General features: G+C 40.1%; 1 protein-coding gene across 1 annotated transcript in view; it reads right to left on the minus strand.

The window, feature by feature from the left end:
* Positions 1-23,152, minus strand: part of SUCLA2 (succinate-CoA ligase ADP-forming subunit beta) — a 112,655-nt gene that overhangs the window by 18,056 nt on the left and 71,447 nt on the right. The window contains exon 7 of the mRNA XM_083168996.1: positions 4,487-4,648. Within this exon, the coding sequence (XP_083025122.1) occupies positions 4,487-4,648 (162 nt within the window). The remainder of the gene's footprint in view (positions 1-4,486; positions 4,649-23,152) is intronic.

The following is a 23,152-nucleotide window of genomic DNA, read 5'->3' on the forward strand; positions in this document are numbered from 1 at the left end:
GACCAATGAGGCAACGCACAATGGACGACAAGCCAAATACTTTTGCAATTTTCTCCATCATGATAATACAATTTTAATGAGGTTATAGTAAAAGAAACCCTGAAGAAACCTTAAATAGATACAGCTCTGGCTGACAAGTGACACATGTATATCACATTACAGAAAGAAAAAACTAGTGGATTCATGTGATTTATGATAAAGATATAATGTGTACAGTGCCTGCAGACACAGAATAAATTAATCACAAACATGCACAATGGACATACAGTATAGTTCAGAGGATTGGCAATTATTGAAGATAAAAAAAACAATTACCAATATCATACAAGTTACACAAATAAACCTGTCAAACAACTCCCCATTAAAAGGTAATACACAGAACACTGACATAAGGACCGTGAAAAATAAAAAAAAATTATTTGCTTTTAAAATAACTCTTCAGGGGATGATACACAGGCACAACCACAGTTCACGCGACCAAGCTGAAATGAAGAAGGAATGCTCATTACGAGCTACACAAGTAGGCTCAGCTGTATGCAACTACTTCAGCACTAACTCGTGGTTACACAAAAGGGAGAAGCATTCTTCATTCCTATTGGTCAGCACAATTAACTTGTAAACATTGTGGCCACTACTGTACTTTACAACCATTACTAATACTGTATGTCACAAACAATACTGGAAACACTGAAAGAAAAATATTTGTAATTCACAGATAACTTTTCTTCAATCTTCTATGTGCAGCCATTATAAAAGGTAGAGCTGCCTTCTAGAAGCACCCCTTGGTCAGTATATAATGGAGCGCCTCTTCTTGTGTGCATTGAATAATACCCAACCGGTCTCTGAAAAAGACATACTGTACACTGTTTCACACTGGCAGGAAACCCCAGGCTGCCATGGAGTATTAAAGTAATTGTGGAGCTTACTGCCTTGGAAATGTCCAACACTGAAACGTGAACCAATATTGTAGAGTGAGCCTTTAGTATCGGTTGTTCATGACCATTCTTCTGCTGCGCTATATAAGACACTGTAACGGAATCTGCTGCACTATATAAGACACAGTAACGGAATCTGCTGCGCTATATAAGACGCTGTAACGGAATCTGCTGCGCTATATAAGACGCTGTAACTGAATCTGCTGCACTATATAAGACCCTGTAACGGAATCTGCTGCACTATATAAGACGCTGTAACTGAATCTGCTGCACTATATAAGACGCTGTAACGGAATCTGCTGCACTATATAAGACACTATAACGGAATCTGCTGCTATATAAGTCGCTGTAACGGAATCTGCTGCTATATAAGTCGCTGTAACGGAATCTGCTGCGCTATATAAGACACTGTAACGGAATCTGCTGCGCTATATAAGACACTGTAACGGAATCTGCTGCGCTATATAAGACACTGTAACGGAATCTGCTGCGCTATATAAGACACTGTAACGGAATCTGCTGCACTATATAACATGCCAGAGAGATTTACTCTCCCCCTCCTCCCCTCCCCCAGGACCCACGAATCACCAAGTTTATTATTATGCTTATTACATCTTTAATTAGCTGTAAAAAAATAAAAATAAAAATCTACCTTGAATAATGATAGCAGGGCAGCACGGGCAGCAGCAGAAACTCTCCTCACCAGCGCTTGGGATGGCTGTGGCTGATGACGGAGGAGGGAGTGAGAGGCAGGCGACTCTGGGAGGAATCTGAGTGCTGCTGCGCTGCCCGGAAGCCGGTCCGAGCAGCAGCACCACCAATTTACATTGGAGTGAGTCAGCCGCCCAAGCGTCACAGACCGGGCAGGGGGCAGAAGGCAGGCGCCGGGCAGATGATCTTTCTTGTGCAGGGATGATTTTTGCGGAGGGGGGGGGGGGGGGGGGGCGGGCCGGCGGCGCCAACCGATTAATCGGCGCCCGGAGCATGAGCTCCGGTGGCTCCGCCCTCCCTACGCCTCTGGAAAAAACATTCTATTGATTGACCTGAAATTTTAATAGCACTTTAAGGAGAAAAGTGGATTCACGAAAATTATTCTTTGCACCATAACAACTCCATTCATTAAACTCCAACAGGAAATAACTGGCAATATCATTTTCGTAGCCCTATTGTAGTGTAACTTCATCCAGGTGCTCAAACAGTGCTTTTGTGAGAGCATATCGCATAAGATTCAAACACTATACATCACTTGGTGCATTTCTTGAGCTGCAGTACATACGCCACCCATTCTAGAATGCACTGCTACCCACTGTAATGGCTCCTGTAGAGTATGAAGGAGTCAATTTCTGTACTTCTTAATTAGCGACCCATCAAAGCTTTCCAAGGAAATTATGAACTTAAGGCTATAGGCCAGGCCTTGCCAACCTGTGGCTCTCCAGCTGTTGCCAAACTACAAGTCCTAGCATGCATTGCCACAGTTTTGTCACTATGGAATGCTAGAACTGCTGGGATGTGTAGTTTCCCAACATCTGGTGAGCCACAGGTTGGCCAGGCCTGCTATAGGCTTTTTTTTAACTAGTCTTATAAGATTACTTTAGAGAAAAATAAGTTTTCACATAAAACAACTAGAAAAAAAAGAAAAGGAAAACTGACATTTTGTATCCATAAACAGGGCTTAGATATTTTTTCCTGAAGAAACTGGATAATATAGAACAATCTCTACATAGTATGAAATAAAACCCATTGTGATATATCTTTAACGGTTTAGGCAGCGCAAGACCAAAAACCGCACAGACAGCCATTTACCTTTGACTTTCAATACCAGGGGTCAGGGAACTTTTACCTTTTGCCCCGAAATATATTTAGATACGCCGAGGTTACCCCCTTTATTTGAAAGAAAGGAAATCATATAATTGTAATACACACTGTACCCCCAGAAATTGATGATATATCCGGTTAGTACGGTACAGCGCCTGCCAGCAATTGATGATGATGACAACCACCATGTATAGCTGTGTGTGATGCAAAATTTGTACCACACACAGCCATACATGGTAATCACTATCATCATCAATGGCTACCAGGCAGTGTGTGGTATAGCCTTTGATAATGTGACGTCCAGGTAACTATTCGGGTCAGTATTTCAAGATGATAGCGACAGTTTGTGCACATTTTTTCCCTAGTCTAGATATAGGTATACCTTGACATTAGCCTATAACCAGGCAAAGAAACTCGCCGCGGCAGTACAGACTGCGCGCTGCCGAAATAGCGCAGCCCCCACCCCTTCTCCATTTGCACATAATGGTTTGAGCGTTTTTAAATGAAAACATGCCAGCAATGGATAAATTGGAAGGGGGTCCAAAACCTTGCTATTTATACTTCCCCAAACCTCAACGTGTGTGATTTTTTTGCTTGTTAAGAGATATGTAAAATATGGTGTTTATGTTCCACCGCTACCCACTATAGGCGATGACCTTAAAAAGCAAACAACAGTGATCAACTCAGTGGATCGCGATATGCTGATACGCGTGAGGGAGGAATTCTTATTGCCTTGATGTTGTCGGCACTGCAGGTGGTGGCCACACTAAACACTTGTAATACAAGATTAGAAGTAGAATATTTGTGGCTAAAGTTTTGACTTTTACTTAATAGAATAGTGTGTAATGAAATCAGTTTTTTTTTAATTGCCCTGTATAATAACAATTCATAGAATGGACGTAAGGTAACGTGGACCTAAGGTATGTTTCGCCATAAAAATTATTCAGGAGGAGGAAATGGAAGGAAAGGAAAATTATAGGAAAGAAACAGCTTAACCCATAATAATATGCCTTGTATTTGCCATTGTACTTCATTTCTGGCCCATAGACATGGAGGACAAAGCACTTATTTTATTGTAGTTAGTTTATTAAGCTAAAAGGGAATCTGTTTATTACAGTGAATTGGATATTTCAAATTCTACACATGTACTACACATGGGTCATGATTGAAACTAAGAACACACCAGGATCCAAAGTATACATATTTTGCATCAAACAAACATTGTACAAAACAGACTAATGAAGAGTGTAACAGTCCATACCCCTCTGATAGCATAAAAGTCACACAGAACAAGACGATTTATAACTCTATAACCAGCATAACCATTATTAGTTCACCAATCGCAGCATAGCCGTTGCCCATCATCTACAGTCTCACTTCTATATATATGCAGTGCTCACCAATTAAGTACCACCTCCGTTACACTGTGGCTTTGTGTGTGCCCTATATTAGTCTCAAAGATGAAGAGAAAATAGAGGCAATTCCATAATTTTATACATGATATCACAGGGTTTCTCTCTATCTGACATCAAAACTGCTGATAGTTTTGTGCCACATCAGAAGATGGACAGCACCCCCCTTTAGCATTCAGACTTGCTCATGACAGTATCTTACTTACATCCTGGCAGCAAATATAAATGACAAGACAGAATGTGGTATACGATATAGATACAGAATAAGTCTCCAACAAATATTACACTCAAGAATATAGCATACAGCACAATGACATTACGTACCAAGGCACCCAATATTTCCATCCAGGCCAATGTAGTTGAGGTCAGCTTTTGCCGCTTGTTGGTCTCGTTCGTCTTCCTGTGACCAGTCTCGTAGATCGAAAATTCCTTTTTGACGATATGCAGCATTGGTGTCAAAGTTTATCTTTGCATCCATGCACATCACTAGAATATACAGAAACAAGATTTCTTAATAAAAAAAACTAAATCGAAAAAACACTTTTTTTTACATCAATGTTTTGCATTAAACAGGAGAGGTGTTATTTTTTTTGCTCTAAATTTTAAAAATATTATAAAATCATAATCATGGTTTATATGGCACTATGAAGGGTTTGCAGCACCTTACAAAATACAGCTGTACACAAATGAATAGAAGGGCAGCAGAACCCACAGGTTCGGTGCTGCTGTAGGCAGTGGGGAGCAGATGATGGTATAAGTGAGGGAAAGAAAAGCACATGGAGGGAAGTGAGCCCTTACAGTCTAAATGGGAGTATTATAATAAAAAGTCTTCATCGAAAGAAATGCATTAAAGAAGGATGCAGCCGGCTGTACTAGTTAAGACTCCTCAGACATGTGGCACACCTCTGTCTGAAGGAAACTGTTTAATTTGAAAACCCTTTGTCAATTTATAGATCACTGGGAGATGTGGATTCACTTCCATTTCAGACAGAATAATCAGCCTTGATGTTATCAGTCTGTATAACACATCAGTGATGATTGGTATCGTACACTAGGCGCAAAAGAAAGACTGAAACCATTACTCTTGGAACAAAATGTTTTAAAATACCAGTTTCAGGTGCAAAGCTTCCAGAAACACTCTGGAAAATCTACATATATGTTCTACAGTACCTGTCCAACGATACTAAACTGACCAGTAGGAAAGCAGAGAAATTTCAACATGGATAACAAAAATGGACACAAACCCCAATCTCATACTAGAAGGAGATTCAATAAGCTGTGAGCTGGAGCCTTGTCCACATCAGGGTATTATGGGAAGTTAAACTCTGCTTAGTTCTGCTCACACTTCTATGGGGTGCAAGGAATATTTGCCAAATGTTTCTTACCTGCAATATCTTGCAATGTCTCAAGGCAAAACGTTTCTACAAGACATCATGTGTAACCGGATCACCCTAATGAGGCATATTCAATCTGTGCTGATATTTCCTTCAGGCCGAAGTATCGGCAGTTTTAGCAGAGAATAGGCCATATTTACATTCAACCTATTCAGGCTTTCGGAAACATTGAAACAATTGATAAAACATGTGGATCCACGCTTTTATTCATTTATTTATTTTACAAAAATTACCATTAATTGAAATATTTAGTAGTTTTTCACAATGTCTAATCTGCAGCGGCAAGTCCCTCCAGGCCAAAAATGTCCGGGACTATCGGAAATATCGGCTAGGATTGAATGCGTAAAGCTTTAATATGAAAATATTTTTCGCTCACTGAGCTACAAGTATTTCAGGGGTACCAACAAAATAAAAGTGTGTAGTATGCCAGGATCTGATGTAAGCAGCTTTTAATGAAGCATGAGGGACTTTGTATCCATCTGCATACATTGCAAAACAAAAGGACATGAATTCAAGGAGAGCGTATTGCCCTCAGCAAGACCTCTGTCAGCATTACTATGGGAGAACGTCATATCAGGTAAACAGCATTTGCAAACAAAAAATCAAGGCCCAATCAGATACATAAACAGTAAATAATGAGCCAGGGACAGTGCGTGCTGTGCCCAAGCCAGCTAGAATGCAATCATCATGACACACAGAGAAAGGATACACACAATATATAAAAAAGGATAGGTGATAATATAATATAAAGCTGGTTTCACATTTTTGTGAACGTGTCTTAAAATACAGTTTAACCCGTTTCACCCATAGAAAGCCATACAATGTCATTTTAAATGTTTATTTAAATGTATTATTTTGTGGGCGGGGATCATGCAAGGAGATAACCCATCACTCTTGTGTGGTTATCATTTGTACCAAATACCGTTTCTGAGCTGTTCAGACTGCAGGGAAAACGGCTCACAAACGTGTAGGATCCTGCTTTTAACACGTTTCAAAATACCGGTATTCTGGGTACTTGTGTATTATCATGGCGCCCACTAAGCTATTTGCTTAGTGGGCTATTCTGCGTAGGGAAATCGCATCGCATTGCATGGGCCATTGTAAGTGCCGATGCGATCAGATTTTCCTATGTAATGTATTCAGTGCTCTTCTATTTATAATGTATAGGGTGTACAATGCCATTAGGTATACAATAATGACATACAATGAGGTTTTAGGCACCTCCCCCACTATCCATGCCACCCCGAAGCGTGGCGAGCGCAGTGAGCCCCGCGAGGGGCAGCGGAACGCGTCCTTCGACCTCATCATACCCCTACTATCCACGTCGGCGTGGAGTGGATTTTATACAGTGTGGCGAGCGCAGTGAGCCACCGAGCCCGAAGCATGGCGAGCAAAGTGAGCCCCGCGAGGGGACGCGGAATACATGTAAAGTAATCCACGTGCGCTCGCCACATTATATAAAATGAACTCCACACCGACGTGGATAGTAGGGGTATGAAAAGGTCGGAGGACGCTTCGGGGTGGTGTGGATATTGGGAGGGGGGTGCCTAAAACCTCATTGTAAGTCATACAATGATATAATTGTATAGGTAATGTAATGGCATCGTACACCCTATATATGCGGGAGATGCGATGCCATCCCCCGGGGCTAAGAGAGCACTGAATAAGTTACATAGGAAAATCGTATCGCACGGCCGTTAATTTTCCTATGGTGCCGTACGTAACAAACTTGGGCGCTGTGATAATACACAAGTACCGTATTCTGTAACCGGTAAATTGACAATGGAGCTTTCACACTGCAGCTGTTCCCATTTTAAAACTGTAAAAAAAACAGCAATATACCGTGTAAAAGCTGCAATGTGAAAGGGGAATTAATATGTATGCTCACTAATATTATCTTGTTATGGTTACAGACACTTTATATACATAGAAAACTAAAAAAAAATCATATTGTTTCATTGTATCTATTTGCCATTTAGATTTCATCTAGAGTTGTGCAAGTTACTGCTATTCTTTATTACAGTAGCGTTGTTATTGCTTTATGCTGCAGGCTGATATTTAGAAGTATGCAGATCTATTCTCCGCTCTTGTCAAAACAGGCTTTTTATTGCACATTTAAAGTGTACACACATGAATACAATTCAATACAAGGCAAAATATTAATGTAACAGGAACAAATAGATTTTGTATATTAACTCTAGCTTTCTATGTGCATTGTGAAATAAACTACTGTTTATAGCAGAGCATTTATGCATTTTATTCCTACTACAAAAGATTCATTTTCGGTCATATATTTCTTCCATTATGATAGTTTCAGCCATCGATTGTCAGCGCTGCAGAGGATAATCAGTCCACTCAAAGTATGTGTAGACGAGGCACTCAAGCACCTGAACAGCAAGCTAGAGCCAGTGGTATAGAAGGTATTCAAAAAATCTAATAAACCTCTAAGTAATAGCAATATTTCCTGCTGTACATAGAAGACCTGACAAAGCATAGGGTGCATTGTACATACGCACACCAATGGCATGATTCTGGTTGGCTCAGTAAGCTGTGAAGATCGCAGCTTACTGAATGCCAGAGAGTCCAAATGTTTATTTTAAATCAAGTGTATTTTACCGTTTCCCATAATATATCAAATACAAGTTATAAAACATAGTGTGCTTTACATTATTTACATCATATACATTAACTCATTAAATAATTTAGCATATGGCACATAAAGGCAGGCTAAAGCATGTCGGGAGCACCACCCCTCCAGCCAATCCCATCACCTCAGGGCTGAGGTTTCCCATCATGACTGACTATGTGTTGTTTATCCCTCCCCATGCTTGCACGAGTTCCCTTGAGATACTCCGGTTTCATTCCACAATCCAAAAATATACTGGTAAGTTAATTGGTTCCCAAAATTGTACAAGAAATGTGTGCATGTACATGTACCCCAGTGGAGCTTACAATATTGATTGTAAGTTTTCACTTATGTGGTGCACCAGAAAGGAAATAAATGGAGACTTAAAATATACCATTTATTTAGGTTATACATTAAAAAGCTGCGAAATATAACAAACTACATGAAACATAAAACAAGGACAAGGTGAGTAAAGTGCATGTTAAAAATGCGCGTGCGGTGTCCCTTAGCACTTATTCCTTAAATTATAGGTTGTGGTGTGTCTATTCTTTAATATTAGCTATTGTAGCTCGTAAATAGTATGGTAGACACAGTATGTATTCACATTTAATTGTAATATGTAAACACAAAAATACATCTTCAAAAAAAATCCCTTAAGTCTGTGTGCAATATGTGAAAGTCTTAAATCTCATTAATGCCAGTTGATGGTGGAGCTAGAACTGGTAAATGCTTCTGGTCCGTCACAGCTTAAATATAATGAGCAGTATCAGGTTAAAGGTCCTGTAAAGGACAAACACTGTTTAGTATAAGGTTTTGTATCCGCTTGTAAATTTAATATACTAAACTATGTTGCATTTAATGGTAAAGACACATGTGTTGCAATGTGTTACAGTATCCACTATTTGAAGAGATCTTTTACACTTTTGCTAAATGACAGTACAATATGGATCACTGTTGTGTACACTGTATTTCAACGTGTGTGTACGTATATTGGAGATTCGTCTCCTATGGTCATGTGTATTCGTAGCAAATGTGTCCTTATGAAATGCAGTGATTCACAAACATATATTGTAACTGACACGGGTAAGCAAATATCGCCCAGTGTGTGTGGTGCTGATTGAGGCGTGTAATAGGCAGCTCATTTAATATAACATATTGTGCCTTGCAGAGGCAATTTCCTAGATGCAGCTGTGTTATAGATCATAAGTGGACACAATTATTCATAGGAGTCCTAAAAAGGACTGATCGATAAACACAGTGCAGCACACAGATATTGCACTCTGCAGTCTGTATTATGCTCTCTGGTGAACTGCCTATGTAGCAGTTCACCACATACTAGCTCACTGGCACCGGTGGTATTGTTTTAATTCAATACATATCACAGTGCCAAACATGGATTTTAAACTGCGGGTAACTGACAGAGATAACACTGAGGAAGAACTGCGAAGCATACGCCGGCCTCCCTAGGTCGCTCCCTATAGCCGTCCTATACTTATGTCTGAATGCTAGTCCTTTTCAGGTCTCTAATGTGTTTTTATTGTGCAATACTTTATCTCTGTCAGTTTCCCGCGGTTTAAGATCCATGTTGGGCACCGTAATATGTCTTTTGGCACCGTGATATGTCTTGAACACCATGATAGGTCTTGAATTAATACAATACCACCGGTGCCAGTGAGCTAGTATGTGGTGAACTGCTACATAGGCAGTTCACCCGAGAGCATAATACAGACTGCAATATCTGTGTGCTGCACTGTGTTTATCGATCAGTCCTTTTTAGGACTCGTATGAATAATTGTGTCCACTTATGATCTATAACAGCCGCATCTAGGAAATTGCCTCCGCAAGGCACAATATGTTATATTACATGAGCTGCCTATTACACGCCTCAAGTGTGCTGATGTGTGGTGAACTGTAATATCAGCAGCTCACCCAATCAGCACCATACACACTGGGCGAAATTTGCTTACCCTTATCAGTTACAATATCTGTTTGTGAATCACTGCATTTGTCTGACATAAGGACACATTTGCTACTAATACACATGACCATAGAAGACTAATCTCCAATATACGTACACACGTTGAAATACAGTGTACACAACAGTGATCCATATTGTACTGTAATTTAGCAAAAGTGTAAAAGATCTCTTCAAATAGTGGATACTGTAACACATTGCAACACATGTGTCTTTACCATTAAATGCAACATAGTTTAGTATATTAAATATACGAGCGGATACAAAACCTTATACTAAACAGTGTGTGTCCTTTACAGGACCTTTAACCTGATACTGCTCATTATATTTAAGCTGTGACGGACCAGAAGCATTAACCAGTTCTAGCTCCACCATCAACTGACATTAATGAGATTTTAGACTTTCACATATTGCACACAGACTTAAGGGATTTTTTTGAAGATGTATTTTTGTGTTTACATATTACAATTGAATGTGAATACATAATGTGTCTACCATACTATTTACGAGCTACAATAGCCAATATTAAAGGAATAGACACACCACAACCTATAATTTAAGGAATAAGTGCTAAGGGACACAGCACAAGCATTTTTAACATGCACTTTACTCACCTTGTCCTTGTTTTAGGTTTCATGTAGTGTTATATTTTGCAGCTTTTTAATATATAACCTAAATAAAAGGTATATTTTAAGTCTCCAGTTATTTCCTTTCTGGTGCACCACATAAGTGACAGACCTTTCCCTGTCCCTCGCTAATACTGTGATCTCTGTTCGTGGTAGCACACCCCTGCATACCTATTGTATTATCTGCCACCATATCCAGCAGGGGGCCCAATTCTTCTATAATATAAATTACTATTGTGGTCTTGTGCAACTGACCCCCCAAACCCTTCTTGCTAGATTGTAAGCTCCACTGGGGCAGGGATGGATGCAAATGTTCAAATATACTCTATAAAGCGATGTAGTATATGTGTGCGCTATATAAAAAACTGATAATAAAAAAAAAAAGGAAGAAACATGTTAACTGTTGTGTTTAAAGAAGTATTGTGAATTTGTCCATATTCCCCAAACCTTCGAAGATTTTGCTGCACATTTGCGCTCAGTGTACATACATCGCTCATGGATTGTGTCAAGTTAACCAGTGCCACCCAGGATGCAAAGTGCAGGGGAGGGGGGGGGGGGTTCAAGACATCTAGGTTCGAGCAGCACACACACACACACACGACAAAAGTAATTGCATTATTTTCATATGACCATATAAAAGGAAGAGTCTCTGGATACTCCAATCAACAAATCTGTACTCAACAATAGGAGTGGGATACCAGTATCACATCTACACTACACATCCCAGAAAGCATACGTGGGGGGGGGTATGCGTAGTCCCAGCCAATACTGTATATGTGAATATTTAGCTAGATGTACCAACAAAAATTTGCAATTAAGAAGGTAAAACAATGTAAAAAAATGTTTTAAAAAAAAAACAAACACACTTACTGGCATTTATCTACATAGGTATATTGGGGGTGATTCTGAGCGAATTCTCACTGCTTAGCGAGCCTTCTAACGCCACCCAAGCTAATGCCCGCTCCCCACCACAGTATGTAAATCACGGCCCCTTTGCAAAAGGACGTATTGCATATACATCCACTCGCAGAACAGCATTCTGGGCCGAAATCATTTGATGGTCGCTGACAATCTAATTATTTTTACCCTGTCCGCAAAACCAAGTCAGTCTGGACTGACCTAGACTTGCGGTGTCTGGGGCTGAGAACCAGGCAGGCGGCTGATGTTCTGTGACATCAGCCACCCACCCCCAGAAGGCAGGTGCCTGCCTGCGTTCACTCCTCCATCCCATCCCCTCCCCCTGTCCGAACACCACAGTGACTATGCAAGTCGCAGAAGGCGCCTGTACAGAACATAACCATCGGTCCCCATTGCAAATTCACTGACCGAGCCAACTACAATGAGGGTGATTATCTCTAACCTTGGATTTCAAGTACCTACTGAATGGCACAGCTAAATCTTTTATCAAAATGTGAAATATTTTGCATGTAGCAAGAAATTCTTATGTGCCACATAGCCCTTCTCTGCATTAGCACAAACCCCTGTTATGTCCATTAGATTATAACACCAGCCACTGTCTAACAACGTACTCCGCAGAGGGAGGCAGCACAGATCTATATCACTGTACCACTCTATTAATCCATACACAATAACCGTCCTAAACTGGGTATACATGACTACCCTCTGGGTAAATAATATATAGTGTGAATGTTTAAAGATACTGGTTCATTGGAATAATCATTAACTTGTATCTTAGGTGTGCTATGCCAGTGCTAGCACAGCAACTGTGTGACATTTGCCATTATAGCGCTCAATATCAAGAGAATCCTTCATAATCTGTTGTGTGTATAATTTACCCAGAAGACATTTAAAGACCTTTGATTTAAAAGCACGACATCTGCTCAGCAACAGATTTGGACTGGGTTATTTCCAGCTCCGCTAAAAATATGATATAGAAGATAAGACAATTCCCTGCTGTTGTGTAAAAGATAAGACAATTCCTTGAGGTTATTCAAATAAGGATTATATAAGGAAATCAATTTAATTAAAAAATATATATATATTTCACTATACACAGACACACCCCTATCTCTATCAAAGACATACATAATATATATATTCTAGAAATAGATGTGTGTATATATAGCAAAATAATTATTTTTTATTCAATTGATATTCTCCAATTGAAAAAATAATAATAAATATATATATATATATATATATATATATATATATATATATATATATATATATATAGACAAAATCCCCAAAACTTGCGCTGTTAAAATACAATATTAGGTGGTCGCTGTTGACACTCTATCCCCTACTAGTAGGGATAGAACAAACTAACTACACCAACAATAGTGTCTTCAGCGCCCCAACTCTGTAATGTCCAACATAAAAATATTTTAATAAAAATATTGACCAGAAACAATTGCAGTGGTTCTTTTATAAGAAGCTTTTCTTTTTATTTTCAGTACATCTGACCAACACCCAACGCGTTTCGTCTCGTTAGAGACTTCATCAGGGGTACATGATCTTAGAATAAACAAAGTTTATTTGACCCTTCTGGGTCAGGAGATAAAGATAGCGCAAAAGAACCGTAGTTAGGGTCCAAATGTGACACCTCAGAAGACAGTAGGTGTTATAGAAACCTTCTTATAGTTTTAAGATGTTTAATTAATCAGATGTCTTTGACAATATATTTAAAGCTTGAATGAAGAACCTAATTAGGGCAAATTCAAATCTTGTCCCAATGTGTCCAAGAAAGCAAGATCTTTTCTTTCTATTAGACCCTGTGTCAGAGGAATGGTGTGCACTCATTGGGATCCAGACTGCAAGTGATAATCACTTGCAGTCTGGAAAAACCGGAAGCGGAACTGAGTACACCAGCCGTGGAGTGCAGGGGAACGGTCAGGCTGCCGCACAGTCCGGATGTTGTCACTGTTACACATCCGTAGTCATGGGAACCCGGCAACACACATTTCCAATGTAAATGAAATGAAAACCAAATAATATGTACAAAAATATAATATAACGGATCCACAGTGTTCAGTGCGTGTAGCCATATATAGGGAATCCAGTACAGGTAACGATATCCCTCCTATAGTAAGTCATATCAACCGGGACCTGTATATACTGGATAAAAAGGCTTACACACACTGCGCATGTGTGATCAGAAAAATAAACCATACACCAAAGCATATAAACAAAAGGAAACCTATGAAAGCACACAACTAAATATCAGGAAGATACAATCAAAGCAGCAGAGTACATATATATTTATGAAATAGGCCGATTAGGTCAAAAAAGACCCAGTAGGCTCCATTAGTATCACAACACACGTATCTAGATGAAAATAGACATATTTAATTCCTCGTTGAGGCCTTTAGGAGCAAGAGATTGTAAATTGTAAATCCATTGGCTCTCACGTTGGAGTAGCCTTTTATGCCGATCACCCCCTCTTCTCATCGGGGGAATATGATCGATGGGCATAAATTTAAAGTCTCTCATTCGATGACCACAGTTTGCAAAGTGCCTTGCTACTGGAGGGGTTAATTTGTCTTCCTTGATTAATGCTTTTTTCACCGAGGAGCGGTGAGCCGCAATTCTCTCCTTTAGAGTTCGGACAGTTTTGCCCACATATATCTTGTGGCATGGGCATAGGACGATGTATACCACAAATTTGACGCCAAATTGCTTTACAGAGAATATTTGAACATTCACATCAGTCCCTGTCCCCAGTGGAGCTTACAGTCTATATTCCCTACCACATGTACATGCACACACAGATGTTCTAGGGTTAATTTGGTGGGAGCCAATTAGCCTACCAGTATATTATTGTGAGAGGAAACCGGAGTACCCGGAGGAAACCCACGCAAGTACGGGGAGAATATACAAACTCCACATAGTTAGAGCCATGGTGGGAATCGAACCCATGACCTCAGCGCTGTGAGGCAGTAATGCTAACTATTACACTATCCGTACTGCACACACATATATATATATATATATATATATATATATATATATATATATATATATATATATATATATATATATATATATATACATACATACATACATACATACACACACACACACACATTACACCAACCGATAACTGGCTCGAATTAACCCCACCTTTGGTAGTAAGAGTTGTTTTGGGGTAATCAATGCGGGCATTCAATTGGATCGCCCATACAATTGAATACCGGGCCAGTTATCGGTTGGTTAACTGATTGAAACAGTAGAATAAGCTGGGTGGTCTTCTTTCAGCTTTGAGGAAAGAATCGCACACTTTCCACCTTGCTTGCAGTTTTACTACAGCGTTATTCTAAAAAAGCTGATACCCCTGAGGAAGCCCCTTGTTGGGCGAAACACGTGGGTTAAAACAGCACATTTTGTCTTAAGAATTTTAATAAAGAGAATAACACCAAGTTATGGACTGAAGTTGAGAAGTGCGCCATTCCAAACTATCTATCTATCTATCTATCTATAGAGATATATATATATATATATATATATATATATATATAGATAGATAGATAGATAGATAGATATATATACATATACACACACACACACACACACACGCACACACACATACATACATACATACATCCCTATAGATTGTAAGCTTGCAGCAGGGCCCTCCTACCTTCAAGTCTGTCTGCTGTTACCCAGTTTGTTTTTATCACTGTCTTTCGCGTCCTACAACCTTTTCATACCCCCACTATCCACGTCGGCGTGGAGTTGAATCTATATAGTGTAGCCCGAAGCGTGGCGAGCGCACGCGTAATACCTGTGAAATAATGCGCGTGCGCTCCCCACGCTTCGGGCTCGGTGGCTCGCTGCGCTTGCCACACTATATAAAATCAGCTCCACGCCTATGTGATTAAGAGCAATGCGATTCTGTAGAACATTGTCAGCATAGTTTTCTAAACGGCTTTTTATTCCTGAAATTTACAATTTGTTTCAAGTACTGTCTAGATGTTTCATGTATTGCCTCATTTTAGCATCAAGCTGCAACATAAATATTTCTGATAGTAATTAATGCCTTATTAATTGTTTAAGACAAGAGGCTATGACTTAAATAGGAGATTGTTTTATTATCCTCACTGGAAGGAGCTATGTAAGAGTGACTCGGCTGTGGAATTCCTTACCACATGAGATGCTTGAAACATACTCTACAACAGATGTTAAAATAGATTGAATTCCTTTCTTACAAGAAATGTTATTTGCAATCAGTCAAGGAAATTAGTCTGTCTGCCAGTTTGAGATCAGGAAGGTTATCCCCACTTCTTCCTAGGTGATGAACTTGGCAGCTATCACACCCCAGGGTTGTTCCTGTCTTCCTATTCTAGATCAGTTCAATTCAAATTCTGGAGCATTTTACCATTTAATATTTTGTTATGTGCAGTAAGATGTAGCCAGTTACATATGAAAGCATATGCCAAACAAGGCACAAACATTATTTAAAAAAAATAATAATTATATCTATATAGATATTATTATTATTATTATTAATAACCGTTTCTTATATAGCACACACGTTTTCCGTAGCGCTTCAGAGAATATTTGAACCTTCACATCAGTCCCTGCCCCAGTGGAGCTTACAATCTATATTCCCTACCACATGTACAAGCACGCACATTCATTTTAGGGTTAATTTTGTTAGGAGCCAAATAACCTACCAGTATATTTTTGGAATATGTGAGTCCCCAGAGGTACGGGGAGTATATACAAACTCTACATCTACATATATGTATCAAGCTTCAAAAAGTTCCTTTTGGTTTATACAATTAGTCCCCTTTTTCACATTCATTTTTTTTTTTTTTCAAGTTTTGTGCAAAAACACAGGATCTGCAATAATTTGCAGATCAATATTTTTTCCCACCCCACTCGCAAATTTGGAGGCAGGCAAAACAAAATTCCTAATTCCTGGCATTGAGGCTAATTGGATCGCTTCAGGCAAGTAAAGTAGCTGTGGTACTTTTACTGTGTCTAATTAAATACCAGCCATAGTTGGAATAACTAATAATAATAATCGGGGACTAATTGTATAAACCAAAAGGAACTTTTTGAAGCTTGATACATCTGGCCTATAAAGAGAAAGAGATAAAATAACTAGAAGCAAGGAGAAGAAGGATTTGTAGAGACAACTGTAGCTACTGCTTGGATAAAATGTCATACACACAAACATGTGCACCATTGGTTTCTTTCCACTATCACTGGGGGGAACTCTACTAAACAATGGGCAGTATTCAATGCTCTTTTGCAAGCTGTGACGGTGAGCAGTGCTGACTGCTCGTGGGTCAGTATTCAAATGACCCCCTTGCACGCGCCGTTTTTACAGCGAGGTGGAAACAGCATGTGCAGCTGCCAAAACAGCGAGGCTCACGGCTAAATGCAGCGGGCTCCCTGCATTTGCCGCGAGCCTCGCCTTCCTCTAATAGCAAGGATTCCCCCGGAACCGCAGGCGCAAGGGTTAAACGGCGAAGGTGGCTTGTTTTCTGTGATCCTCGCCATTTAGCCCCCATGCCGACATTGAATACCGCCCAATATAATCAGATGGGGAATGACACGAGCTATGCAAGACCATATAATTTTGTGTATTTTAAGCAACGTACTTCAAATTATGAAAGACATCCATATCTGAAACTCACATACAATATATCGAATACATCTATATTTCAAACAACTACATACTATGATCACAAGCACAGGTCACTATTGCAGCCGCTGGTGGCACTAGTGCCAGTATGCAGTGGAGATCTCGCACAGCCTGGCCTTTGGGTTTGTTTAAATTATTTAAATACAACTATTCTACCACTTACCTTAAGTAAATGAAAAAAAATATATATTTATTCCATTGTGCCATTAAAATACTTACCTATGTATAACAGAAGTGCCGACAGTAAGGAGAAAATTCCATTTATTGGGAGTGTTTTGATAAAACCTTACATAATGTGCAGCAGAACACATGGTTGGTTGTAAAGGTGCCCAAACAAGTTACAATTATTGTATACAATATTACATCTCATCATCTTTGTTTTCCGATAAAATGAGAGGAGATGAAATCTAGTACAAAAAGTATGTGTAGCACATACTTTTTGTACTACATCACATCGCAAAACTGAGATGCGATGAGATGCGATATTGTATACAATATTGTATGCAATAATTGTAACGTGTATGGGCACCTTCAGAAACTGGAACAATTACACCACTTCCAGAAAATAGGAAAAAGAAAATGATAAAACACAGCAAACAATCTGATGCAGCACAACCTGACCGTGGCATCACAGATGCAACAGCTGGGGATTAGGGCTACTTGCGACACCCCACAGAACACTCCTATGTGAGAATGCCCTATTGCCGCTTGGTAACACTCCCCCAAATGCAAAATAAGTTCATACCGAGATCCATCCAACTTAACTACCCTTTAAATTGTGTATTCAGGCCTCAACATGCACACAGTCTAATAGAAATATCAAGATCCATACACAGACAGGAGCAAAGTTCAACTATGAATGAGGACCTCAACATTTTAAAAAGTATATAAAGAGAATGGTGACTAATTATTGTAAGTTACGATACTTGGCTACTTATTTAAAAAGGTATATATTTATTCGATGACAAATTTAGAATAAAAGAACATATAAAAAAAACATAAACGGACATATAATAAAAAAAACAAGACAAGTTGTAGTAAACAATTTCCATAAAGTGCTGATCTAGGGGTAGGCCTTGATGAAATCACATTGACGAAACGCGTTGGGTGACCTACCTCCTACCATTACCTAAGACAGTGTGTGTGTCTAGGCACCCTCAGGACACTTGCAGGGGTGCTTTGGGTTGGTGGACCAGGATCAATTCATATTATTTATGGTCAATGTACCAGGCAAAACCAGTGCTTGTTGCTGCCAATCATAACATAACATATGTGGACAAACAGAAGCAAATTCTGTCCCTCACCAACTGTGACATATAGGCCAGTATTCAATGAGAAAAATTCGCCTTGTTTTATGGCGAGTTTGTGCTGTTTTCGCGTTGGAAGGAGCATTTTGCTCTCCAAAAGTGAACCACCCTATTCAATGTGATATTTTCGCCGTCTTTTTAAGTGATTTTTGCCGTGTCTCTCCGTGTAGCAATTCTCCATCTTTTCATGGAGAACTGGAATGTGAACTTTTAAACTAAAAGGTTTTTTTTTTTTTATTTTGGTGTAAAAAAAAAAAAATCAGGATTTTTTTTCTCTGAGGGGGCATGTTATTTTTATTCATGTGCTTTTAGCACATGAATATATATTTAATTTAAAAAAAAAAAATATTTTTTTAATTTTTTTTTTTTTATACAGAGCAGCCAGCAGGGGGCCGGAGCTCTCGAGCCGCTCATTAGATATTCATATATTCACTGCATCCGATCATTACATATGCACGATCGGGTGCAGTGAATACTGGGTCCCCCGCTGGCTATAGGGGGGGCAGCTTGTGCTGCCTGGGTCCCGGGGAGCCCACCTCCCCTCCACATATGTTCTGGGGCAGCCAGGGAGACTTTAATCTCCCTGGCTGCCACCATCCCCCGGCTCCCTGCCAGCTCCCTGCCGCGGACGCTCGTCCGCTGCAGGGGTTAAGACTCGCCGCGAGTCTTAACCACATTGAATAGTGAGAGCAGGAGTGGCAGCGAGCCCTCCGGAACAGGGCGAGTGCATGGCGAGAGAAAAAAAACTCTCGCCATGCACGGCGAATTTTTCACATTGAATACTGCCCATAAACACAATGCACCTAAATTAATATATTTTTTCTGAATTTCTCGATAAGAAGCATTTGGCCTAGGGGTGCCTTGAAAATATTCTGCTGCTCTAGGGCGCAGTGATTACAAAAAAGTTTCGGAACCCCTGACCTAAGATGAGCACTTTATTGACATTTACTACAACTTGTCTTGTTTTTTTATTATATGTTTATGTTTTTTTATATGTTCTTTTATACTAAATTTGTCATCGAAAAAATATATACCTTTTTATACAAGTAGCCAAGTTTTGTAACTTACAATAATTAGACGCCGTTCTCTTTATATACTTTTTTTTACATGTTTTCTAAGTAACATACCATTACTTTTTCTTAAAGATTGGCTGACACCCTCCATAATTAAGGGATTATTATTATAATATTATTTAATTTATTATAATATATTTAATCATTATTATTCAAGCACAGGTGGCGCCACTCATCCAAAGTATATATATGAATGAGGCCCGCAGTATCCAACAAAGCCATCATAGCATCCCTTATAAGACATGGGCCAAAAGTACAAGAGGCCAGTTGAATTAATTTATGATCTCTCCTCTAGACTGTCCAAACGGATATGTATATTTTGCCAAGCATTCTTTAATGAGGCAAATATATCATTAAAAAAAAAAACATTGACTGTATAATAAACTCTATGCATACATTACATCTTGAACTTGTGAATTTTGAACTGCCATTTTATTCTAAGTGCCATTTTTAATAAGTGCAGAGTTATATCCAAGAAGGAGTGGTGTGTTTAGTAGAATTGTGCAGAAGGTGGGAGTGGTTTTCTGCTCAGAATTGTGCAGAAGGTGGGAGTGGTTTTCTGCTCAGAATTGTGCAGAAGGTGGGAGTGGTTTTCTGCTCAGGTGGGTAGCTGATTAGTAGCAGCAGTATAAGAACAGCAGGGGGCAAGTGAATGTAATGAACTTGTGAATTTTGAACTGCCATTTTATTCTAAGTGCCATTTTTAATAAGTGCAGAGTTATATCCAAGAAGGAGTTACATCCAGGAAGGGGTTAAACCAGGTTGCAAGAGGCTTCTGTCCCTTTTTTTTTTTTTTTTTCTCTTCTTCTTTCTTCTTGCTTGAAGCCCAGGTGCCTGACCTGTTAAAGGGTCCACAAAGTGCAGATAGTGTGCTGCATGATCTGAGAGTGGGCCACTGAGGAAAACGTGCAACTGGAAGAAATTACAGAGGAAGCGGATAGATACAGGTGTGAGGACACCAGGAGTGGGACACAGCTGCAGGAACAGATAAGTATCAACTTTCTTATATTTTGATAAAAATTAACTTGTAGTGTGTAATTGCATTGTAATTTAACTCTCTACTGTATACTAGGGGGTTAGTCGCAGGGAGGTAGATAAAATGGGTGGGGCCCTGATTGAGAATCTCACTCAGTGCATGTTGTGCAAGATGTATGCGCACCTGGAGCAAGAGTCCCAGTGCGAATACATCTGCACGAGATGTGAGCGAACGTCAGCCCTGGAAGCCCAGGTCACTGATCTAGAGCGGACCGTTCAGCGACTGAGGGATATTTCCAATCTTGAGCAAAGCCTAAATAGAACGGTGGAGGAGTTGCAGATGGGGTCACTGGTAGAGGAGGAGGATCAGGCAGCCAGCTGGGTCACGGTTAGAAGGGGAAACAAGAGGGACAGGAGGGACAGGAACGACATCTCGGATCTATCACACCCGAACAAATTTGCCCGGTTGGATGAAGTTTCGGGGGAGGATAGAGACGAAATGACGGAGCTGGAGGAGACGGCTCCCTCTAGCAACCAGAGGAGCGGTCCCTCTAGCTCAAACGGGATGACAGTTAGTGAGGTACCAAGGCAGATAGTGGTGGTAGGGGATTCCATCATTAGGAGAACAGACAGGGCAATCTGCTATCGGGACCGCGATCGCCGCACGGTCTGTTGCCTCCCGGGTGCTCGGGTACGGCACATCGCGGACCGAGTCGACAGATTGTTGGGAGGGGCTGGGAGCAACCCGGCGGTCTTGGTGCACATCGGCACCAACGACAAAGTCAATGGTAGGTGGGATGTCCTCAAGAAAGAGTATAGGGAATTAGGTAAGAAATTAAAGGCGAGGACATCTAGGGTAATTTTCTCAGAAATATTACCAGTGCCACGCGCTAGCTCAGGGAGGCAGAGGGAGATCAGGGAGGTAAATGTGTGGCTTAAGGATTGGTGTAGGAAAGAGGGATTCGTGTTCATGGAACACTGGGCGGACTTCTCGGTCAGGCGCCATCTTTTTTGCCGTGATGGATTGCACCTGAACGAGGAGGGGGCTGCGGTGCTGGGGGGAAGGATGGTTAGAGGGTTGGAGGAGATTTTAAACTAGGCGACGGGGGGGTGGGGGCAGCAAGACATTATGGGACCATCAGGGAGAGAAGCCGGACTGGGATCAGGAATCATATGGGGGAAGGAGATGGGGGGGGGGACGGAGACATAGACAAAGTCCTGGGACATAACAAGGGTATAATCGGGGGTAACTCTCAGGGTGCATCAGGAATGTCATGTAATAAAATGTTATGTTGTAACAGTCACGTTACCCCATTACAGTTCTTAGGTACAGATGATCTTAGTATACAGGAAGGAGGGAATGACAGAGGAAGAATTCCCGGAACTATGGAGAGGGCAGGCAGTGTGCATGGTGGGGACGCCTGTAGAGAGTCTATTGAAGGGGAGATGGGAAAGAGGAAGCTAGTAAAGAATTCAAATGGGTCCTGGGGTGAAACTAATCACAATAATAGAGCCATATCTAAAAATAAACATAAATTAAAATGCTTACTGGCTAATGCAAGAAGCTTAGTGAGTAAAATCGGGGAGCTTGAAACGGTGATCAGTAGGGATGACTACGACATCATTGGTATTACAGAAACATGGTGTAATGAGTCGCATGACTGGGCATTAAACATCGAGGGATATACACTCTACAGGAAAGACAGGGAAAATAGAAGGGGCGGGGGTGTGTGCCTATATGTAAATAATAACTTAACATCATGTGAGAAAAATATGAGCACAGACCTGGAAGACGACAACTCGGAGACAGTGTGGGCAGAGATAACCGACAATAATAAGAAACCAAAAAACAAATTTATAATAGGGGTATGTTATAGACCACCAAATATAAATGAAAGGGAAGAGTCTCTTCTTTTAAACCAAATCAAACAAGCATCAAATCAGGGTCAGGTATTAATTATGGGGGATTTTAATTTACCCGACATTGATTGGGAAAACGAAACAGGTAAATCAGCAAGAAGCAATGGGTTCTTAAGCTTACTTAAAGACCAGTTTATTACACAAACGGTAGAAACTCCAACTCGTGATGAGGCGCTCTTGGACTTAGTATTAACAAATAACACAGACTTAGTTTCAAACACAAAAGTAATTGAACAATTAGGGAATAGTGATCACAATATGGTTTCACTGGAAATCAACTTCAGTAAATTACATCAAAAAGGATCTGCAAAAATACTAAACTTCAGAAAAGCGAACTTTGAATTATTCAGGGAAGCCCTAACAGGAATTGGGTGGGAAACGGTTATGGAAGGAAAAAATGCAGAGGAAATGTGGGATACTCTAAAAAAGGTGCTTGATTCACTAACTATTGAATACATTCCTAAAGTAACTAAAGGTA

The sequence above is a fragment of the Crinia signifera genome, chromosome 2 (genome assembly GCF_055691185.1).
Source record: "Crinia signifera chromosome 2, ASM5569118v1, whole genome shotgun sequence".
Classification (NCBI taxonomy): Eukaryota; Metazoa; Chordata; class Amphibia; order Anura; family Myobatrachidae; genus Crinia; species Crinia signifera.